This window comes from Rhinolophus ferrumequinum, chromosome 25 (assembly GCF_004115265.2).
Source record: "Rhinolophus ferrumequinum isolate MPI-CBG mRhiFer1 chromosome 25, mRhiFer1_v1.p, whole genome shotgun sequence".
Taxonomy (NCBI): Eukaryota; Metazoa; Chordata; class Mammalia; order Chiroptera; family Rhinolophidae; genus Rhinolophus; species Rhinolophus ferrumequinum.
This window is the reverse complement of record NC_046308.1, coordinates 20,302,547-20,323,327: the sequence shown is the minus strand read 5'-3', so window position 1 is coordinate 20,323,327 and position 20,781 is coordinate 20,302,547. Positions and strand designations below refer to the sequence as shown.

At 55.6% G+C, this 20,781-nt stretch overlaps 1 protein-coding gene across 5 annotated transcripts; it reads left to right on the top strand.

Moving 5' to 3' along the window:
- Nucleotides 1-1,319: 1,319 nt before the first annotated feature.
- Nucleotides 1,320-20,129, top strand: PATZ1 (POZ/BTB and AT hook containing zinc finger 1). Of its 5 annotated transcripts, none has more exons than XM_033097290.1 (5): nucleotides 1,320-3,335; nucleotides 4,754-4,817; nucleotides 11,080-11,251; nucleotides 17,055-17,127; nucleotides 18,600-20,114. In XM_033097290.1, exons 1-5 carry the CDS (start codon nucleotides 2,065-2,067, stop codon nucleotides 18,631-18,633), a joined length of 1,614 nt encoding a protein of 537 aa, XP_032953181.1. In that variant the 5' UTR covers nucleotides 1,320-2,064; the 3' UTR covers nucleotides 18,634-20,114. The 5 variants fall into 5 exon arrangements, with proteins under 5 accessions (XP_032953181.1, XP_032953178.1, XP_032953180.1 ...); XM_033097287.1 differs by having other exon boundaries at nucleotides 16,990-17,127; XM_033097288.1 differs by having other exon boundaries at nucleotides 1,673-3,335; nucleotides 16,990-17,127; nucleotides 18,603-20,129.
- The last annotated feature ends 652 nt before the right edge of the window (nucleotides 20,130-20,781 follow it).

Below are 20,781 nucleotides of genomic sequence, written 5' to 3'. Positions count from 1 at the left end.
TTGCATGCTAATACCCAGAATGCTCACTAAGCTCCCCCCACCCCCCGCCGCCGCCGCTTCTCTTAATGGAAGCGCTCAGTTTGGAACCGTGGAAAGTTTGGAACACATACTTCGCTCCCTCTGCAACTGTGGGAACTTCCCGCCCGCACACGCAGTGCCTGCAGCCCGTGGCTTCAAGTCGGGCTGCCCGACAGCGGTCGCCAGCGCTTCCCCAGCAGGCGGACCTGGGTGTCCAACCCGCGCGCAGTAGCATCCCGGGGCCAGCCATGGACAAAGCGCCCAGGCCTGCCCACGGGGTCCATGGCCTGAGCGCTTGGCGACTTGCTGGGCTGCGGGCGCTGGGCATGTTCCCAGCCTGAGGAGGCCGAAGGACGATCTTCAGACCCTCCAGTACCCTCACTTCCCTGGGGGTTGCTGGGGTGCGCGTGGATCCCTGCTTCTGTCCATCGCCCTTGACTCTATGTTGTCGCCTCCCAGAGCAGTTGACTTTCCGCTCCCCGGGGCACAAAGCTGGGCGTGTGGCGGTTTGGGGAGAGGCTGGACGATGGCCTCATCTCCCCAGCTCTCTAGGGCGCGCAGCCCCTTCGGTTCGGTCGGTGCGCTGGTTGCAGAAGCAGCTCCGGAGGTTCGGCCTGCCCCCAGCTAGGACCCCGGGCTCTCTCTGGGGTTGGGAGCGGGAAGGCGGTCGGCAGGCGACTTCTGGGGATTTCGCGCATCAAAGGGGAGCTCCAAAGGGTAGCCGACACCCGCTTCACTTACTGGCGCACGTCGCAGACTGGAACTGGGGGCCCAGATCTGCACCTCTAGGTCCCCTTCCCCCCGCCCCGTCCGCTCGCCGCCACTCTCGGCGGGGAGGGAGGGGCAGTGGGAGCTGGTTTGCTGGCTTGGCGCTTCGTTTGCATTGGTCCGGGGGGGCTGAGACTGCAGCCCCCGGCCCCGCGGGCGGGGTGGGAAGGCGGGGGCCGGACGGGGGCTCAGCTGCGCTAGCATTGGCGGAGCTGGGGAATGGGGAGGGGGGGCAGGAAGCCGGGGGAGTGGAGCTGCGGGGGGGTTGTATAAATAGGGAAGGGGGGACGTGCATCCTCGGCTGGGTGAGGGGGGGGCGCTCGGCACAAAGAAAGTGGAAAGTTTGTAGCGTGGGGCGGCCCGGGCCAGGGATCCGGGTGCGCACGTGCAGGGCCGGGGGCGCCGGGAGCCCCCCACACCAAGCTTGCCGTTTCTTTTTTTTTCTCCTGCAAGCGAGAGGGGGGGTGTTGTTGGTATCGCCCCCTCCTTCTCCTCCCCCCAGGGGTGAAAGTGCAAGAGGAAGTGCAGCCGCTGCCATCTTTCCTCCGCTCCGAACACACGGAGCCCGGGGCCGCAGCGCCGCCGCTCCGCTGCTGCTTCGCCCGGCCCGGGGAAGGGCCCACTCTGCCGCCGCCGCCGCCCGCCCGCTCCAGCCTTCGCTGCCTCCACCGCCCGCCAGGCTCCGGGACCCGGCCCGCGCTGCTGCCCCAGTGCGCGCCCAGCCGCCGCCGCCGCCGCCGCCTTCGCCTTTTGTTTCCTCCGCTCCGGCGCCCCCGCCCCGGCTCGCGCTTTGCAGGGGACGCAGCGCGCGCCCCCAGCGGGCCCGGGAGAAGCCGCGGCGCGCGCGCGCGCGCCTGCGCGGCTGACCCCTCCTACTCCGCGCGCGCGCGCGCGCGTCCCTCTTGGCTGCGCGCCGGCGCCGCCTGGCGGGCGGGAGGGGAGGTGGCAGGCGCGTTTGCTGGAGGGGCGCACCTCTTTGCTCTGTTACCCCCCCGAGGTAGACCGAGAAGGAGAGGCGGGCGGGCGGAGAGGAGAGAGGAGCGCGCGATCTAGCAGGGGTAGGGGCCGCTATGCGGGGGGTGGTGCGCCCTGCAGTCTAGACAGTCCGATCCAGGCAGGGGGCGTGTGCGTTCGGCACACCTGCGAGACTACAGAGCCCCAGGTCGGCACGTGTGGGGAGTGTAGACACGTCCGCTGCGCCCCTCTTGTAGCCGCCTAGGGGAAGAGAGGGGGGCGGGCAAGTGCCGCGGCCCGGTTTCTGGGGAGGGGGCGGCGGCCATGGAGCGGGTGAACGACGCTTCCTGCGGCCCGTCGGGCTGCTACACCTACCAGGTGAGCCGGCACAGCACCGAGATGCTGCACAACCTGAACCAGCAGCGCAAAAACGGCGGGCGCTTCTGCGACGTGCTCCTGCGGGTGGGTGACGAGAGCTTCCCAGCACACCGCGCCGTGCTGGCCGCCTGCAGCGAGTACTTTGAGTCGGTGTTCAGCGCCCAGTTGGGCGACGGCGGAGCTGCGGACGGGGGTCCCGCTGACGTGGGTGGCGCGGCGGCGGCTCCGGGCGGCGGGGCTGGGGGCAGCCGGGAGCTGGAGATGCATACTATCAGCTCTAAGGTGTTCGGGGACATCCTGGACTTCGCCTATACTTCTCGCATCGTGGTTCGCCTGGAGAGCTTCCCTGAGCTCATGACGGCCGCCAAGTTCCTTCTGATGAGGTCGGTCATTGAGATCTGCCAGGAAGTCATCAAACAGTCCAATGTGCAGATCCTGGTGCCCCCTGCCCGGGCTGACATCATGCTCTTTCGTCCCCCTGGGACCTCGGACTTGGGTTTCCCTTTGGACATGACCAACGGGGCAGCCTTGGCAGCCAACAGCAATGGCATTGCAGGCAGCATGCAGCCCGAGGAGGAGGCAGCTCGGGCAGCTGGTGCAGCCATTGCAAGCCAAGCTTCCCTGCCTGTGTTACCTGGGGTGGACCGCTTGCCCATGGTGGCTGGACCCCTGTCCCCCCAACTGCTGACTTCCCCATTCCCCAATGTGGCATCCAGTGCCCCTCCCCTGACTGGCAAGCGAGGCCGAGGACGCCCAAGGAAGGCAAACCTGCTGGACTCAATGTTCGGGTCCCCAGGGGGCCTGAGGGAAGCAGGCATCCTTCCATGTGGCCTCTGTGGGAAAGTGTTCACTGATGCCAACCGGCTCCGCCAGCACGAGGCCCAGCATGGTGTCACCAGCCTCCAGCTGGGTTACATCGACCTTCCTCCTCCCAGGCTGGGTGAGAATGGGCTACCCATCTCTGAGGACCCCGATGGCCCCCGAAAGAGGAGCCGGACCAGGAAGCAGGTGGCATGTGAGATCTGCGGCAAGATCTTTCGTGACGTGTACCATCTCAATCGGCACAAGCTTTCCCACTCGGGGGAGAAGCCCTATTCCTGCCCTGTGTGTGGGCTTCGGTTCAAGAGAAAAGATCGCATGTCCTACCATGTGCGGTCCCACGACGGGTCTGTGGGCAAGCCCTACATCTGCCAGAGCTGTGGGAAAGGCTTCTCCAGGTGAGGAATGGTACCCCCACCCCATGACCTGTCCTATTCCTGGCTCATGAGAAAACTTGCAAAGATCTGGGCATGTGGGACTTGTGGGGGTCACTTGACCTTATAGAGCCATGTCAGCTTTGGGGAATGTTTTCCCAGTCCTGCTTTTGAGATGGTATGGTCAAGAAGCTGCTTTCTCTTCCCTGAGGGAAGTTCTCTGGCACTAGGCGAGCCCTGCTGTCTCTCTTCCTTGGGGCTTGGTGGGAAGGGGCCGGATTCCTCAGGCCACAGCCACCGGGCCTCACCATTCTTCTCCCTGGGCTCCCTTTGTGTTTCCGGCACCAGGCGTGGGGCCCCCTCTGGGGGCGGGAGGCTGGGCTTCTCCAGCGACTTTCTCCGCTTGAATGGCTGCCGAGGGAGGGACTGAAACAGAAACAAGTGCATCTGGGACTCCTTACGCTCCTGTGCCACCAAATCCCCCAGCATAGAGCACCGGCAATCATAGATCAGTCGATTCCAGCTTTGCCCCTCACAGCCCCCTGGGATTACAGGGCACAGAGTTGGGCACCCAGAGTCTCCTAACACTGAAATCTTTGATCAGCTCTGACCTGGTGGCTCCAGCGCCTAACTGAACCCACAGGTCCCTTTTATGTTCTCAGGACAGAAAGGAAGAAGGAGGGGCAGGATACCTTTTTAGATTCACTTTTTAGTGAGCCTGAAAGGGAACTGAGGACTTGTCTAGGAGCAGAGGGTTGTTTTGTTTCTCCTCTTTAAGAGAAAATCCAGAATAACAGCCTGGTTTTCACTTGCCTGGATACTGAAGACCTTGTGTGTGGAACCTAGGGATGGAGAACTCCCTCAGAGAGGCCCCAACCAGGAACCAGTCTTACCGGTCAGGCAGCCCCTGCCCACCTGCTCTGGCTGGCATCTGGCTTACCAGCCCAGCTGGGGACTTAAGGCTCCATCCCTTGGCCTCTGGGGACTGAATTCCATCCGGGTGGCATTCATTGGCTGCCACGGTGGGAGAGGCTGGGGGAGGGGAATACGGAGTTTCTAAGGGGCTTTAGTCTGGACAATGAATCACACATACCCCCTCCCGGAAAGGCTGCAGCCCTGTCTCATTCTAAAGCCACCTCCTCGGGTCCTAGAAATCATTGAGTTTCTGGTGGGGGGAGGCGGGTAGGCAAGATCAGAGACAAATGCTCACTTCCCTTCCCCTCTAGAGAAAACCAGGGCAGAGAGGCCTGGGCCTGTGGAACCCGAGCTGGGTGGTGACTGTGTCTTTGTCATGCTGGGGGGGAAGGGGGGGAGCGAGGCCTCTCCAGCAGTGTGTGCGCGCGCGCTCGGCGCGCTCCAATGTGGGTGGGGGTGCTGGCCAAGTGTGTGGCCCATTTTTTGAGGTCATATTTTAAAGTCTGTCTTGGTTCTCTCTTTTCCAGGCCTGATCACTTGAACGGACATATCAAGCAGGTGCACACTTCTGAGCGGCCTCACAAGTGTCAGGTAGGGGTCGGGCCAGGGCATAGATGGGCTGAAAGAGATTGCTGCTGTTTTCACAGCCCAGCCAGGAGCCAGCTGATGTGTGTGCTGGGCTGGCTGACTGACCACCGCTTTGCACACCTCCCCCTCTGTCCCTCCACCCTCCGGTCTGCTCTTCTCCTTTGTTCTTCCCCCTGGCCCTCTTCCCCCCACTGCTGATGTCCCCTCCTTCCTGGTTGCTGGGTCCTGGTTCCCACCCTGTTTCCATCTTTGCTCTGTTGCTTGGCTTTCCTCTCCTGGTGTTAGCCAGCTCCTTGGATGGTGGGCCACATTGCACAAGTGTTGTCCTGGGGGCACTCTCACCCCACTGGGCCCAGCTTCTGGTTCTCAGCAGTTTGCAGGGGCCACTGTGGGGAGGGAAGGGTTTGTAAAGGGCTCCTAGTGGTCCAGCCAACAACTCTTCTCCTTGCCTGCCAGGCAGCCTGACCCAAGTTGGAGCTCCTTTTGGGTCCCCTCAGGTTAGGGCACAGGCAGGAGGGGGTGATGGTTGGGTGGCCTCATCTTAGAGCACTGGCACTTGTTTAGCCCTCCTGAGCCATGTGTGCAAGTAGTCAGGGCTTCTGAGGACTGGAGAGCAAGTGGCTTCCTCTCCTGTGAGCTCTTTGTGTAGCAGGTAGGGAAGGCTGGGCAAGATTATCCCCTTTGGTTTGTCTGCTTGAATAGTATCTGGGGCCCTGTGGCACCCAGAAAATTGAGTTTCCTCTCCTGGCCACTAAGCATACCTGTGTGGATGGAAAACACGCCTCTCTCTTCTCCTTGGTTACCTCCCCTCTCCCGTGCCAAGTTCCCGCCATCTGAGAGGGAGCCAGAGTTATGGGATGCTTATGACAAACTCTGGTAGGGTGACCTGCTTCTCTTTATCCTGTGGTGGCAAGGAGGGAGGGTTCAGGGAAACCTGTAGAGAGGGATGGACATGTTGTAGGTAGGGCAGAGAGCCCCCAGGGGCCAAGTGTGGATGGTGTTCACTTATGTCAGGCTAGGTGGCCTCCCCCAAGGACGATGACCCAGGGGTGGGCCTGCTGGGATCCATCTGTGCCTCGCTGCCTTCTCTCTCTCTGTCTCTGGTTCTCTCATCACAGAGCACATTCTGACTCTCCCAGGTAGTGTGCTGAGCAGCCCGGCAGAGTAGGAGGAGCCCAGAGGGCAGTGGGGGCGTGCCCGGTGGCCTGGGGGGGTAACCTGCACTCTCTGCCCTTTTTCCAGGTGTGGGTTGGGAGCAGCAGCGGCCTGCCGCCCCTGGAATCTCTTCCTAGCGACCTGCCATCATGGGACTTTGCCCAGCCTGCTTTGTGGAGGTCGTCCCATTCGGTTCCTGACACCGCCTTTTCCCTTTCTCTAAAAAAATCATTCCCAGCCCTCGAAAACCTGGGCCCAGCACACTCCAGCAACACTCTCTTCTGCCCAGCCCCACCGGGATATCTGAGGCAGGGCTGGACTGCCCCAGAGGGCAGCCGAGCCTTTCCCCAGTGGCCTGTAGGCTAGCCTGGCCTCCCTGAGAGGGTTTTCTGTGGAGGAAAAGGGAGTGGCGGTTGTTCTGAGACCCTGCCTTTTGGGAGAAGCCAACAGAGTGTTCCCACCCACCATGCCCGGCTCCTCCCTGGGTGACCTGGAGTCTTTCCCAGCTCAGGGACCCCAGATGGTGATAGCAAGAAGCTCCTTTCTGGGTCCCCCTGCAGCTTCCAGGTTTCTTTCTGGGCTTTCTTGCCTTTTTTAACCCCCCTTTACTAGATGGTACCCCTGGGTGTCTATCTTTGCCTGGGTGATTTTGGAGGTTGGTGCTTTCCTGGGAACTAAGCCCCTGGCTTCTACGCTTCCCCTCCCCTGGCATCACCTCCCCTAAGGCACAGGGTTTCTAGAATGGGGCCTGGCCACCCCTCCCCCCACCCTGGCATCCAATGCCCCTCCAGAGGAGACTGGTGCAACTCCAGCTAGGTCAACCCACACTGCCCTCTTCCCTTCCCACTCAGACAGGTTCCTGCTTTCATTTCTGGCTAGTGAATTAGACTTTTGTGTTTTTGAGGTTTATTAGCAGGTCTGCTCAGGAACTAGACTAACCAGTAGCTGTATATTGGGTCACCCCAGTATATGGCTTTGGGGGCAGATAAAGCAGATGTAGACCCCCCTCGGATTCCGGTGGTGTGCCCTTTCGCCCCCGCAGACTCCGCGGGGGTAACAGGAGTGATGATAAAAGTTTTCATTCTAACATTTGAGGCTTTGTGTGTTTTGTCCTTGGTCTGTGTCATAACACTGACGTCACTGTCCGTCGGTGTACGAGCCCGCTCTTCCCCTGCCCCTCCAACACGCATTCTCACAGACCTGCTGGCCCCACTTCCAGCCCCATAGCCAGAATTCCTCTAAGGATGACCCAGCAGGTGAAGACATGCTGGCTCTCAGGCGTGGGGCTGGCCAGCCAGGTGTGCCCGGGCTTGGTTGACTCTCAGGGGCCTCTGGTTTGCATGGTGTGTATTCTGAAAGCCTCAGAGGTGAAGAGATGGCTCTTTGGGAGTCGGTTCCTTGGGTCCCTGGCAGAGTTGGGTATGGGCTGTCCCTCTCGGCCCCTCCTGATGCCACAGAGGACAAAAGGGGCCAGTTACCGAGACTGGTGCCACAGCTTAAGTAAAAAGGCCATCGGATGTTGAGGCATGAAGCCTCGGGCTTGGCAGTGACACACAAATCTCCTCTGGGATTGGCCTGCGTGTCCCTTAACTGGTGCAGATGGGTCTGTGAGGAGTGCACTGGGCTGGGACATGTCCCCCACGTGGAGCTCAGCCTAAAGCCTAGAGGCTAGAACAGCTGAGACCGCTCCCATTGCTTCCAGCAGCCCCACCTCTTGGGCTAGTTGGGGTGGCTTGGGCTGGAGGGATAGCTCGTTAGAGAAGGAATGAATGGGAGGTAGGAATAAGGGAGCTGACACCCTCAAGAAGAAGAAGGGGGCCAGCAAGGCCCAGGGCACTGGGCCTCCATGCATTGCCTTGAGACTTTTCCAGGGCTGTGGAAAAGGCTGCTTAAGATACACCCTGAGGCTGCCAGACTTAAAAGGCCACCAAAGGTCAGGTGTCCCTGATACCATTGGGTCCCATTCCTGAGCTGCTCAACCCTTGGGAAGAAAAGCTTTAGGAAGTCTTGGATGGGGAGAAACTGGTGGGGGAGGGAAGGGAGCATGACTGGGTCTCAGTGTTGAGTGGTGATGAGCGCAGAATCTCCACGCTCATGGTGGCTGGGCGGGGACCCGGCAGGTCTGCCGAACAATAGGTGGCTGCATGGGCAGGGTGGCCACTTCGAGCACCGAGCACCGTCGGCAGTCAGGTCACGCTACTGCTGGCTCACTCTTGTTCCGTCAAGGTCTCTGCCTTCTCCCTGTCTCCCAGAAGGGAAGTGCCTCTCCCGAGTGGCCCCAGCATGGAGGTTCTAGGTGTCCCCTTGTTTGAGATCTGTCTCTCCCTCAGCCACTCTTCTATGTCCCTTCTCTACTGGGTCATGTGACCAGGCTTTTTATGTCCTGTGTTTTCCGAACTTCTGGCAGCTCTAGACTCAAACTCGTACTTTCCCAATTCCCCCAGAAAAACCTTGGGCATTCGGCTACGAAGGGTCAATTCTGGCACAGAGAAGCCAACAATCACTTCAGCTTTGCTTTGTAACACTGAAAGTTTTTGTTGTGTTTGTGGGTTCCCCCCGCCAGCAGATTTACATTCCTAATTATGTTTACTCAGGCTAAAGTTAGCTTTCATTCCTTGAGAGAATCAATGGAGGACGTGGGTGGGGGAAGTCAGCCTGGCCTGGGATTTTAATTTTGCTTAGCTAATCCCTCAAATGGATAACCCACTTGTGGATAATTGAGATTTGGCTGTCCATTATCTTTAGGTAGCAAAGTATGACAGGCAATACTTTAAAAGGATAGATCCCAAAAGAAGGTTGGCAAGAGAAACAAGGCATCTCTTTCATATCCCTCTAGTGGGCCGTCTCCCAGGGACCACAGAAGGCAGAATCCTGAATGTGTGCTTTCAGCCGCATTTTCTCACACCTGGTCCGTTTGGTTCCTTTGAGTTCTGAGAGATAGATCACACTGCCTCTCATCATTGGAGGGGTGGTCCTCTGGTCACGGGCTGGCAAAGTCAGCTCTTGACCGTGGACAAATTGACAGGTGCACCCCTCTCTCCTGAGGGTGTTTACGGCAGCCCTTGCTCTGGTTCATAGGCTGGTGGGCTAGGTGGACGATTCAGACTTTTCCCCCTCATTGTGGCCTATAATTGGGCCCTGAGGTCCCAGACTGAGGTGGGCCCACCTGTGGTGTTCCACGAGCATCCGCTGCGCCGTCAGGCTCTCTGAGTCATGTAAGTACTCGAGAGTTGTCATCTCTCCCCGTCAGGGCAGTCCTGGCTACCAAATACACTGTGTTAAAAAGTATCAGTACCTTGCACTCACTAGAAGCGAACTCTACTGAGTCTGGAGATGGTAAGAGCACAGGCTCTCTGGGGCTGCTGGCCCATAGGCCAGCTGTCCCTTATCCTCCCACGGCCTCCATCGGCCCCGCTGTAAATCAGGGAAGACAAGAAAGCCCAGGGTAGCCAGGAGGATTGGTAGGGAATGGCCTGGCAGCGGCAGGGTGTTTCGACTGCTGCTTTCTCTCATAGCTGAGTCATGTGCTTTGGGCACTTTCTAAACTTAGCTGCCTCATTTGTCAAATGAACGAACTCGATATATAAAACAGATAAAATCAGTATTTCATTAGTATAAATTTTCTGTTCGAATTTGTAAGATTTATTTGAAAGCTAATGACTGAGAAGAGCAAGGCCGGTCCTCAGGACATTTGAGATTGGGGGAGCAACAGTGGCATTCTCTGCGTCCACAGTACTGCAGTAGTGCATGCATTTGTTTCTTGCTTTTGATTGTACAGTAAGGAGATAAAGTGTGAGTGGTGACAGTGTTCAGATACTTACCTTGAGGTCTCGAGTTCGCAGGATACGCTTCTGTTAGACACGGCAGGAGCAGCTCCGTTGTAGCAAGTGAACAGGGTGGCAGGTGTTCAGTGGGTTAACATGCGATCTGCCGTGCACTTCAAGGTGAACGTTGCTTTCTCTTGCAATTCTAAAGCTGTGAAACACACAGAGAAATGAGGCAAGCTGGACTAAAAGCCCTGAAACACTTCCATAGAACCAAACTTGCTTGAGAGTCACCAGATTGATGTCTCCTGAGGGCTTTCCTGACGTCCCGTGACCTCCAAGGCGGGGATGCCTGTGCAGGCCCCAGCTGAGGAAGGGATGCTGCGGGAAGATCCGGGACAGAGACTGAGTCAGGTCCCCAGGTGCGGCCGGGGCCTGGGGCTGCCCTCCCAGGGTGCTGGTGCTGACATTCAGGACCTGTCTCATCCACCCTTGGGACCTGGCTGTGAGCTGGTGCTCACAGCACAGCTGTCTGTGACCACACTTTCTTGGAGGGTGCTAACACATCCTTCCTGGGAGGGCTGCTGTAAGGATGGACTGCATCAGATAAGTGCCTCTAAAAGGCTAAGCACGGTGCCTGCCTGGCGTAGAAGGAGTGCTCAGTCAATGCAGGGCAGTATCCCCTTGCTTGTTATTACTAGCACTTCCCTACGTAACCTCTCACAGACGCTCCCGAAAGCCTCTGCTCATTCTCACGTTAGCAGAATTGACGCTATCATGTTAGGGGTTGCTTTTTCAATACAAACTCATGAGATTACAAAGAGTAATCTCTGTGCTTTGTCCTGCCTTTCCTTTCCATTTCCCTGTGGCCAAGACTAATGTCACTTTTGAATAAAGTGAATAAATTGAATTCTTTGTATGAAGCAACGAGGGGAAACCCAGGATGGAGATCAGGAAGACTGGTCTGTTCAGATGCCAGTAACTCTTCTGTCAATTTACTGATTGTCGGTGCAACTGCAGTCAATTCTTAATGTTTACAACTGAACAAATGCCAAACCCTCATTTTGTATAGGAGCACGGAACTCAGTGTGCCACGTTCTAGGCACGTGTGGTAGCCATTTGGAACCAATAATTCCGACTCCGGTGACCCATGAGGAGCCGTCATGGGAAATCAGAGCAGCTACTCGACATGCTGGGGAGAAAGCCGGGATCACATTCTGAAGTTCTCTTTATACAGGGAGCCTAGTGTGTTGGCCAGAAATGGTTTTGTTTCATGGTGTGCCTGGTAGTGAGTCAGGTGTGCAATGCCAGCTTTCACCTCATCCTGTTCTCCTTTCTGCCCACAGACCTGCAATGCTTCTTTTGCCACCCGAGACCGTCTGCGCTCCCACCTGGCCTGTCATGAAGACAAGGTGCCCTGCCAGGTGTGTGGGAAGTACTTGCGGGCAGCGTACATGGCAGACCACCTAAAGAAGCACAGCGAGGGGCCCAGCAACTTCTGCAGTATCTGTAACCGAGGTAATCTCCCTGCTGTTTCCTCACTCCCAGAGGATGGGCCTGAGCCTGTGTGGGAGGCCGTGGGGTGTCTTGACCACCCTCCCTCAGACTCCATTCTTTGCTCGGCTGGCCCTCCCTTCCCACTGAATGGTAAACACCTTCGTCGCCCAGCTAGCTGCTTGTCACCCCTTCCTTCCCAAGAAACTTGGGGTACTTGGAATGGGAGTTCCCGGGAGATCAACAAGTGGGAACAGAAGGAGAGAGTGTTGTTTCCAAGCTTGGGCCATCATGCATCTGCTGCTCAGGTGGCAGGATGGATGCCTCTGTCGATACCACTGAACTCTGGATGTTGGTGGGAGAGTCATTGGGCCCCAAGAAGTGGGAGAAAGAGGGGTCCTGCCTGAGAGCTTTTGCTGGCTGATTCACTGGCATGTGAAGGAGGTTGAGTCTGGAGATGGATAAAAGGCGGAAACTTTCTAGCACAAATGATCAGCAAAGAGCACAAACCCAGGCGGACGGTGGCCTTGATGAAAGAGGAAAGTGGAAGGTGTTCTAAGCAGGGCAGCGTGCTTGCGGCTGAGGTCGGCCTAGGTGGCGTCTGGCTCTAGGCCCCGGTGTCGTGTTGGATGAAGTCAGGCCTGTCCTGTCCCTGAGCTTCTGCCAGGGCTTGTTGGCTGTTGGAAGGGCTGAGGTTTGTGTTCTGCAAGCATCGTGTCAGTGGAGGAGGCCTGTGCGGTGTCTGTGCTGAAGGCAGTCGGGGCAGCTGTGTGTGGTGGGTGTGAGGACGCTTCTGCATGGTGCGCTTGCTTTGGCCAGGTGTGGACACTGCTGGGAAGTCCTATCTCCTGGGACACTCTTGTCCCAATGCTTCTGGAAGTCTTGGGTATGACTTAGTGGATTGAGTACTGAACCAGGAGACAGGCGACCTAGGGTTTAATTGCGGCCCCTCCTACCTCCCCCTACTATGTGACTTTGGGCTCTCCCTTCCCCTCTGTAAACCTCAGTTTCCTCATCTTTTAAATGGGGTTAAGAACACCCCCTTGCCCACCTCACAGGGTTGTTGTGAGGATCCCAGCCGACAAGGTAGAGAGGAAAGTTAACTGAACCCCACAAGGTGCTGCACATTCGGGAGCCCCATCCTCATACTTGGAACAGTTAGAAAAGACATGGCTCTCTGGTTTGGACCAGGCGCGGCTTCCCTGCCGTCCGTGACCGGAACCTTTGGGTACCTGTGCTGTGTCCACGTGCCCTGAGGTCACTGGTGGAGGGACACTGCTGAGTAGCTGGGTGTTCTTGGTGCCCTAAAGCTGGGTCCCTCCCGGGGACTGCACACCTGGGGTTTGCCTTGAAGGCTACAGAATGTCACTGTTTGTAGCCCCGGGGAAACTGCTGGGAAAACGGGGAGGTGGTAATAAAAGCTGCTTACGTGTCTGTCCTGTTTTGACCTGTCAGTAGAGCCCTTTCTGGCAGGAACCTCCCCCAGGTAGTGAGAAGTGGGACTGTGTACAGGGAGCTATCAGGCTGGGGCTGACCATCTTGACCGTGGCTGCCTCAGCTCTAGAAAAAGTTTCTTGTCTTGTTTCATCCTAACCTGGCTTCCTGACAGCACCCCCAATAACGCTAAACATGCTGTAATGCCATCCTCAGGCATTACATCAAGTTTTCCCGGTTGAAGTTCTCAGCCTGAGAACTGAGGTCAGAGACCAGAGGCGGGACCCAGTGAGAGTGGAGAAGGATACTAAGGAGGAAACCCAGAAAGCCTCGCCCAGATTGCAGAGTGGGGCAAGAACTGGCGGGAGACCCAGGGCCATAGCCCATGGGGGGTACAGCCTGTGAGGAAAGAAGAGCTGAGAGCAGCAGGGAACAGCAGGGAAAGTCGACCCAGTTACGAGACAGCTGATGTGGCAAAGCCAACAACTGTTGTACGTCAGAATTTCTTTCTCCTGGGGCTGGTCAAGAGGAGTTGGGCAGCAGCCACAGGCTACAGGAATGGGATGGGGGCACCAGAAGAGGAAAAGCAGAGGCCACCTTTTTCTCAGAAAAGCCAAGACTAGATCTGGATCACGGGCTAAACAGCTTTGGGTCCCAAAGTGAGAACGGGAAGTCCCATTCCTCCAAGAAGATAAAAGAGGGCTCTGGTCCAACCCACCTTGGGTACTCAGAAGGAAGAGAAAACAATTTCAGTTTTTATCGGAAGAGAAGGAGCAGGATTCTACTTCTGGATTCATTTCTTGGACAGAAATAGGAAGAGACTCCTCCCGGAAAAAAACAAGCAAAAGCAAAGAGGAAGGCAGTTTTTCCAGGAAGAGGATAAGGACATCAAAGACACTGAGACCAGAATCAGAATGCAGACAGCTCTGGGTCATCCTCTGTCCTGCCGGCTACCACGGCTGTGAAGACAGGACGAGCTGCGCAAAACAAATGAATGTTCTTATCTCTCTACAAGGGTTTGCGTAAAGGCTAATGTCAGCCAGCTGGTCAAGACGGTTGAGGTTCGATTAGGTGAATTTCCAAGTGCCCTCTGAGGTCCTTCAATCCCAACAATTCCTAAGGGGTCAACTTACCTACCCAGAGATCTGCCTTTTTCAGTCTTTGCCACACAAAAGACTCTTGTCTGAGAAGAATGGGAAAGTGTGCTCTAGCCCCACACGTGAGACAGATGACCTTGTCTTTGTCCTAGAGACATATCAGGATGTGGGGCAGACCTTCTGGAGAGGAAGATAATATGCAGTAGCAGGAATATGACAGGTAGGAAAGCTTGATCTCTCATTTTCAAGTGGAGGAAATCAGTTATAAGTTGATCAGTGGGAAGGAAGGAAGGACCTGGTAGATCGCCATGATGGTCCTTCTTTCTTTTAAAATTTCTGTAGCAGGTTCTCTGTGTACATGCGTGAGGAGGAGGCATAGCTTATTGGGACTCTGCCTTTGACAGAGACAATATCTGGTCTGAAACATCATTTCTTAAAAGGTAGAGGAAGTCTTCTCCCCAGTCAGAGGTGGGTGTACAAGTTGTCATCAGTGCCAGTCATGGGTGCAGGCAGCCTGCCATCCCCCCGGCCTGAGCTGACAAAAACCGACTTAGTGCCTCCCTCTGGCACTGCCCCGGTGGGCATGGCCCCACCAAGGTTTGGACAAGGAGAAAGCAGTCCCTGACCCCTGTGTGCATGGGGAACTTGCAAAAGGAGGATTTGCTTCTGGAGTGCAAAATGCAGCACAACAAATAAGAAAATGCAATGGGAGGAGCAGTTAGCCTTTTGGTAATAAATTCTTCGTCCCTAGAGTGCGAGGGAGGGTGACTTGTTGGCTCTAGTGGAGTCACATGTGTGCTCAGTGTCTCCATCATTCTGGTGCCTGGATCAAGCGGCCTCTTTGATTCTTGGTTAGTCAGTGGTGAGTGGGGCAGGTGAGTTCAGAAGTCCAACTAAATATTTCTGACTTTATAGATGTGTTCTCAGAAACTCAGTTTCTGTTTTATCCCAACACTTGGCTGCTGAGTTGCTCTCTGTTTAAATTGTGGGTTTAAAGTGGCAGCTGTGGGTCCATTCCTCCCACCCAGCCATGTGGTTTTGCTATAGATAGTACAGTCTGCAGCTGGGTAAAGTCAAGAGGACCCAGCCATGTGTTTTTCAGACTGTTTTTCAGGAAAAAGCAGCAAGTTTTCATTGAGCATCTGCTGTATTCCCCTGGTATGCCTCTTCCCACAGGGAGTAAATATAACAATTCCTGGTGCTCCTTCCCTCCTTGCCCACCCCCTTTGACTGCAGTGGACCTGCCTGAGTACACCTTACCACTTCAGAGGCCCCGCAAGAGATTCCAAAACAAAGGAAAAAATTCCCTTCTAAAGTGGCACTATCATATCATCAGAAAGTCCTGCTACCTTTTGCTGGTTGTCGGGGCCACAGCAACGAGCGGGGCTAAGATCCTCTTTCCGTCAGCCTCATCGTCTCTTTCCTGACTACAGCCTCCCTTGAGGAATGTTTGTACAGGACCCTCTTCAGCCAGTATGTCCCCTATGATTGGGCCCAGGCAGACCACTTGGTCCCAGCACAGGACACCAGCATGTGGTCCAAGCAGGTCTTGAAGTAACTGTGTCAGGAAAGGAAGGAAAATCCACTCAGTGCCCCCATTTCCTCCAGAACCACCAAGCGCTGCCATCAAGGGAGTATTTGTTAAACAAACTTCCCACAGGTCAGCCCTTATCTGCTCACAGCTTCCAGTCTAATAGAAGAGAAATACAGGAGTGTAAATGGTGATAACAAAACCTATTACAAAAATCCAAGGGACGTTTTAGGGCCAGGGCCAAGACACCGGAACCATTCAAGAGTCTGCCCAGTGGTTAAGGAGCACGTGGTGGCACCGGGTCCTGGGGTCGGAGTCCAGGCCCTGCCATTTAGTAGCTGTACACATGACTGCCAGCTCCTTAACCTCACCAAGCCTCTTATTTTTGTCACCTGTAAAATAGGTATAATCATTCCCAGCTCATAGGGTGGCCGGGAAATACCACAGGATAATGCAGGCAGTGCGCTGGGCCCGGGCACACGATCACCGCTTGCTGACCGTGGACCTTACTATAGTTCCAGCAGCATCCCAAAGGCCAGGCCAATTCCGACCTTCTAACACAAGTCTTCTGCAGACATTACACAGTTCTCTCCAGCCTCTGACCTGTTCGTAGTGGATCCCACTGTTATCCTGTAACTGTCATTTTAAAAGGGAATGAAAGAACCTGAGAATGTGTCAACCAGATCTGGAGTGGATTAAAGGGGGATCATCAGGGCCTGGCATTCCAGCTAGGCCTTGTGCTAAAAAACTGCAGGAAGGCACTTTCTGATACCTGACCCTCATGGGGTTCAAGGACACCCCTCCTTCCTGCAAGACCCGTCAGCATCCTTTCACCGGCCGACCTGGTTCCATATCCTCAGACTTGTGGCTGGTGTGGAAGTTGGCCCAAGATCTCTTCCCAGCCTGAGATACGACACGGCTCAGAATGACCGGAGCGTCTAGGTTGGGCTGGAGCAGCTCCAAGATGGCTGGACAGCCCCTCCCCCAAAATAAGGACAAAGATCATCCCTGTTTCCTCCGATGAATGCTGCAAAACTAAACCAAAAAGACCACCATGAATAAGAGATGACTGCGCCTCTTTAACATAACTTCCTATTTTTGCTGCTCTTCAAAAGGTCTAAACCGTTACTAAATCCAGTTACGTATTCTGAAGGTGAGAAAGTTAGCAAAACAGAACATGTCCTAATAGAAGAAGGGGGACTCCCGGAGGCATTCCTTTGGGATTTCATCCTGCCTCCATCTGGTTTGTTGTGCAGTTTACCTTTACAAGTGTTAGCAGGCATTCTGGATGGTGGTCCATGGCGGCCCTGGAGCCCCATATACTTTTCTCACTACATTTCTAGCTGTGGTCCCTGCAGCTGACCTGCGGCTGTGGGACCTCCACTCAAACCACTTGTTAGTGATGTGCCAAGCAAGCCTAGAGGCGTTTGGTGGAGCAGGGTCTCCAACTGTCCGGCCGGGGCCCTCCACTGCAGCCCTGCAGTGGGCTCTGCAGAGAAGCCGAATCGAGGACACTGTCACCCTCCATCCTGAGCCAGGTGGCTCCCGTGGCTGCAGCCGTTTTTGAGCCAAGGAGGGGCCCCTTCTAGGTGCAGCTGACCTGGGAATGCTAGCCAGAGCGGCCAGAGGAGAGGCTTGGGGGAAGCAGACAGGTATCTCTGTGCTGGCCGCGGGATCTCATCTCCTTTTGTCTTGTTTAGGTTTCTCCTCTGCCTCCTACTTAAAGGTCCATGTTAAAACCCACCACGGTGTTCCCCTTCCCCAGGTCTCCAGGCACCCGGAGCCCATACCGAATGGGGGAGCAGCGTTCCACTGCGCCAGGACCTATGGCAACAAAGGCAAGCGACCCCTTGCTCTGCACTTTGCTTCTCTGCGCAGACTGTGTTGTGGGGGCGCTGGGCCGGGCGTGGGGAGGCGGGAAGGCTGCCGGCTTGCTGGCCGCCTCGAGGGGGCTCGGAGATCTGAGTGGCAGTGGCCTCCAGGACAAAAGTCACAGTAGGTATCTCACTCCAGGGCAGTGAGTGAGGCTTTAAGGGCACTGCCATGATCCAGCCCCCCGCCTCCTCTTCGCCAGCCCTCCTCCCTTGCTCCAGTCCCGCTGTCTGGAGCCCTGCAGGGATGCCCCAGGCCCAGGGCAGGAAGAGGAGCCTGCATGATGAGTCACTTTGGGCTGGTCTGTTGCCTGTGGCTCTTTAAGGGTGGTGCGGAGCTGTGGCTGAATGCTTTCCTCTCCTTTGACCCTGCAGGGCAGGGGGAGCCAAGGGCTGGCTCCCCCCTTGATAGGGGTGACTGGTTGCTGTGAGTGGCCCTTTCCAGAGGGCCTCTGGCTGCGTTTGTGAGATGCATGGCGCTCAATGAGCTACCTGGCTGCCTCTGACTTGGAGAAGGTTTGGAGAAGGTTTGCATAGAGCTTCGTAAGCCCCACCTTCACTTGTTGATTCAGAGTGTTCTGCGGTATTTCAAGTTGCTGTTGCCTTGGGGATGAGGCCAGGGGCTTGGTGGATGGCAGAGATGGCATGCTCCACGCTCCCATCACAGACCTCCCTTCCTGGCATGGCTCTCTGAACCCAGGCAGGAAGCTGCTGATCGGTGGAGGACTGCAGGTGGACTGGGCAGGCAGAGCAGTGAGGGTTGTCTCAAGGCCCAGCTTGTCCTGGGTCCTGCGTGTGGCAGCCAGCCGACTGGGTTGTTCAAAGTTGCTTTTAATCTCTGTGCTTTAGCCACTCGGCCCAGGAAGGGTTTTTGCAGAAGGAAGGTGGTAAGGCAGGGCTTGTGTTTGCAGCATTGGGAAGAGGATGCACTTCTGTCTCAGCCATCGATGGGGTCTGCCGGGTTGAGGACCCAGCAGCTCTGGTTCTGCCTTGCTAGGGTGCAGCTAGTCTGGTGCAGAGGTGCGGCCGTTGACATACCTGCTCGGCATCATGAGAATAGCTGTTTTTCCCTTCAGAGGCACCCAAGAGAATGCCTAGGAGTTGGGGGTGTTTGAGTTATTCTGGACAGAAGCAGTGGAGGTCCCCTCTCTGCACCCCCTTCCTTGAAGCAGGCTGAGATGGTGATGAGCGGTACGTGTGCACCTGCATGAAGAGTCCGCGGCAAGGGAGGCTGTCAGCCCCAGGGCCCTGCTGTCTCACCCCCATAGGTATGCCAGGCTCCCAAACTGACCAGCTGAACCTCCGAGGGTTCTGCCAGGGCAGTGGCTGGCCATTGGCTGCCCTCCACAGGCCTGTGAGCTGGCCCCTCATGACCCCTCCAGGAAGGGTCATCTCCAAAGCCTGGCCTCATCTCTTTTCTGTGTTTTCTTTTCTCCTAGAAGGCCAGAAATGCTCACATCAGGATCCGATTGAGAGCTCCGACTCCTACGGTGACCTTTCGGACGCCAGCGACCTGAAGACGCCTGAGAAGCAGAGCACCAATGGCTCCTTCTCCTGCGACATGGCAGTCCCCAAAAACAAAATGGAGTCTGACGGGGAGAAGAAGTACCCTTGCCCTGAATGTGGGAGCTTCTTCCGCTCCAAGTCCTACTTGAACAAACACATCCAGAAGGTGCATGTCCGGGCTCTCGGGGGCCCCCTGGGGGACCTGGGCCCCGCCCTCGGCTCACCTTTCTCTCCCCAGCAGAACATGTCTCTCCTTGAGTCCTTTGGGTTTCAGATTGTTCAGTCGGCGTTTGCATCATCTTTAGTAGATCCTGAGGTTGACCAGCAGCCCATGGGGCCTGAGGGGAAGTGAGGCAGATGCTGTGTCCCCACGGAAACGGCCATCCGGGGACTGCTGAGAAATGCTGTGAACGCGGAGGGAAGTGATGTATTTGGGTTCTGTAGCTGAGAGATTTTTATTCGTTTTTAACTCCCCACCCCCCAGCCTTATCACCCCATCCCTCTCCACCACCCGTTCCCCCAATGGTCTTTAGAAATAGATTCTCATCCCATGCTCTGCAGAAATATCTGCAAGACCCATATGGGGCAAGGGCAGGAAACACTACATAGGCCTCCGAGGCAACACCAGTCCCGGTTTTGCTAATGGGCAGAAGCGGGAATTCCTGGTGCTTATTTCTTAGTGACCCCCATCCCAGACCCACACCTGACAGCATTCTGGGACCTCAGTGATTTGGTCCCCTCGTACTTCTCTAATCCCTCATTCCCCTTTCTCATATTCCTCAAAAGAAACCACAGTAGGGTCCCCACCCACTTACACAACGCTGATGCCCAACTGTTTAAGGAAGCTGGAAGCCTATAGCATCCCATGGACCATGGGGTGAGTGTCCTCTGAGAGCCCGCTAAGTTTGACCCTTGACCTGGAGGGCCCAGACCTTTCTGAGCCCTGTTTGGAGGCTAGCATTTTGCTACTAAGGGCAAGCTTAGCTACTGAGGATACCCCCACCCCAAATTCCAGTTCTTATGTGATTTTAACCATTCAACTTGCTGTTGGGTTTTAATTCTCTAATTATTATTATTATTGTCGTTATTATTTTTTAGGACCAGTTGTAGTGAATTGCTACTGAAAGCTATCCCAGGTGATACAGAGCTCTTTGTAAACCGCAGTCACAAGTTAGGGTTAGTATTAAACTTTGTTTAGATGTACCATAATTAACTTGGCTAGTTGATTGTTTGAAGTCTATGGAAGAAATAGTTTTATGCAAAATTTAAAAAAATGCCAGTCTGGTCAGGGAGGTAGGGATTTTCAGTGCTGTTGGGAGCCAGCAAGGCAGGAGAGCTGGCAGGTGGGGACATTGTGTACCTCGGTTGTGTCACACATGAGCAAGCCTAGGTTGACCTCGTGATGTGAATTGATCTGATCAGACTGTATTAAAAACGTTAGTACGTTACTCTACCTGCTCCCCTGAGTCCGGTTTTTCAGGCTGCGGGGGTCTGTGGGACCCAGAGGGTAGGCAGTCTACACCCTTGCACCTGGGGATGGAATCCCAGAAGACCTATCTTTCTCTTCCTTGCACCAGTTCCACTGGGATTCACAGGTAGATGGTCCCACTGAAGACTCAGCTGCCAGCATTCACCCATTTGTTCAACAAATATTCACTCTTTGTTGTCTTCTGCTGTGCCCAGCGTCTGACCCTGGGGATACAGTGGTGAAAGAACACCCTTGCGGAGCTTAATGGGAGAGAAACAATTAACAAGTAAGCAGCTTTAACCTGAGGTCAGATCATGAGAAGTCCAAGAAGGAAAACTGGGCAAAATAGGAACAGTAACAGAGGGCGGGTGAGTGGGGTGTCTAGGAAGGTGAGAGGCAGAGGGGTGGGACTCTTGAGAGAAGATCTACAGTTAGAGGGGACCGGCTGGGTCCTAAGGAGGGACGGGCAGGCTGCAAATCCTCGTGGCCAACGGGCTCTAAGAAGCTCAGCAACTTGAATCACCCCAACCCTTTGTTACCTATGCGGTAAGTAAAAGGTTGTTGCACCCTTCATTGGTGAATGCAGGAAGAGAAGGGGGACAGATAACAGGAAACGAAGCAAGAAGTGAGCACAGTGGAGAATTTAC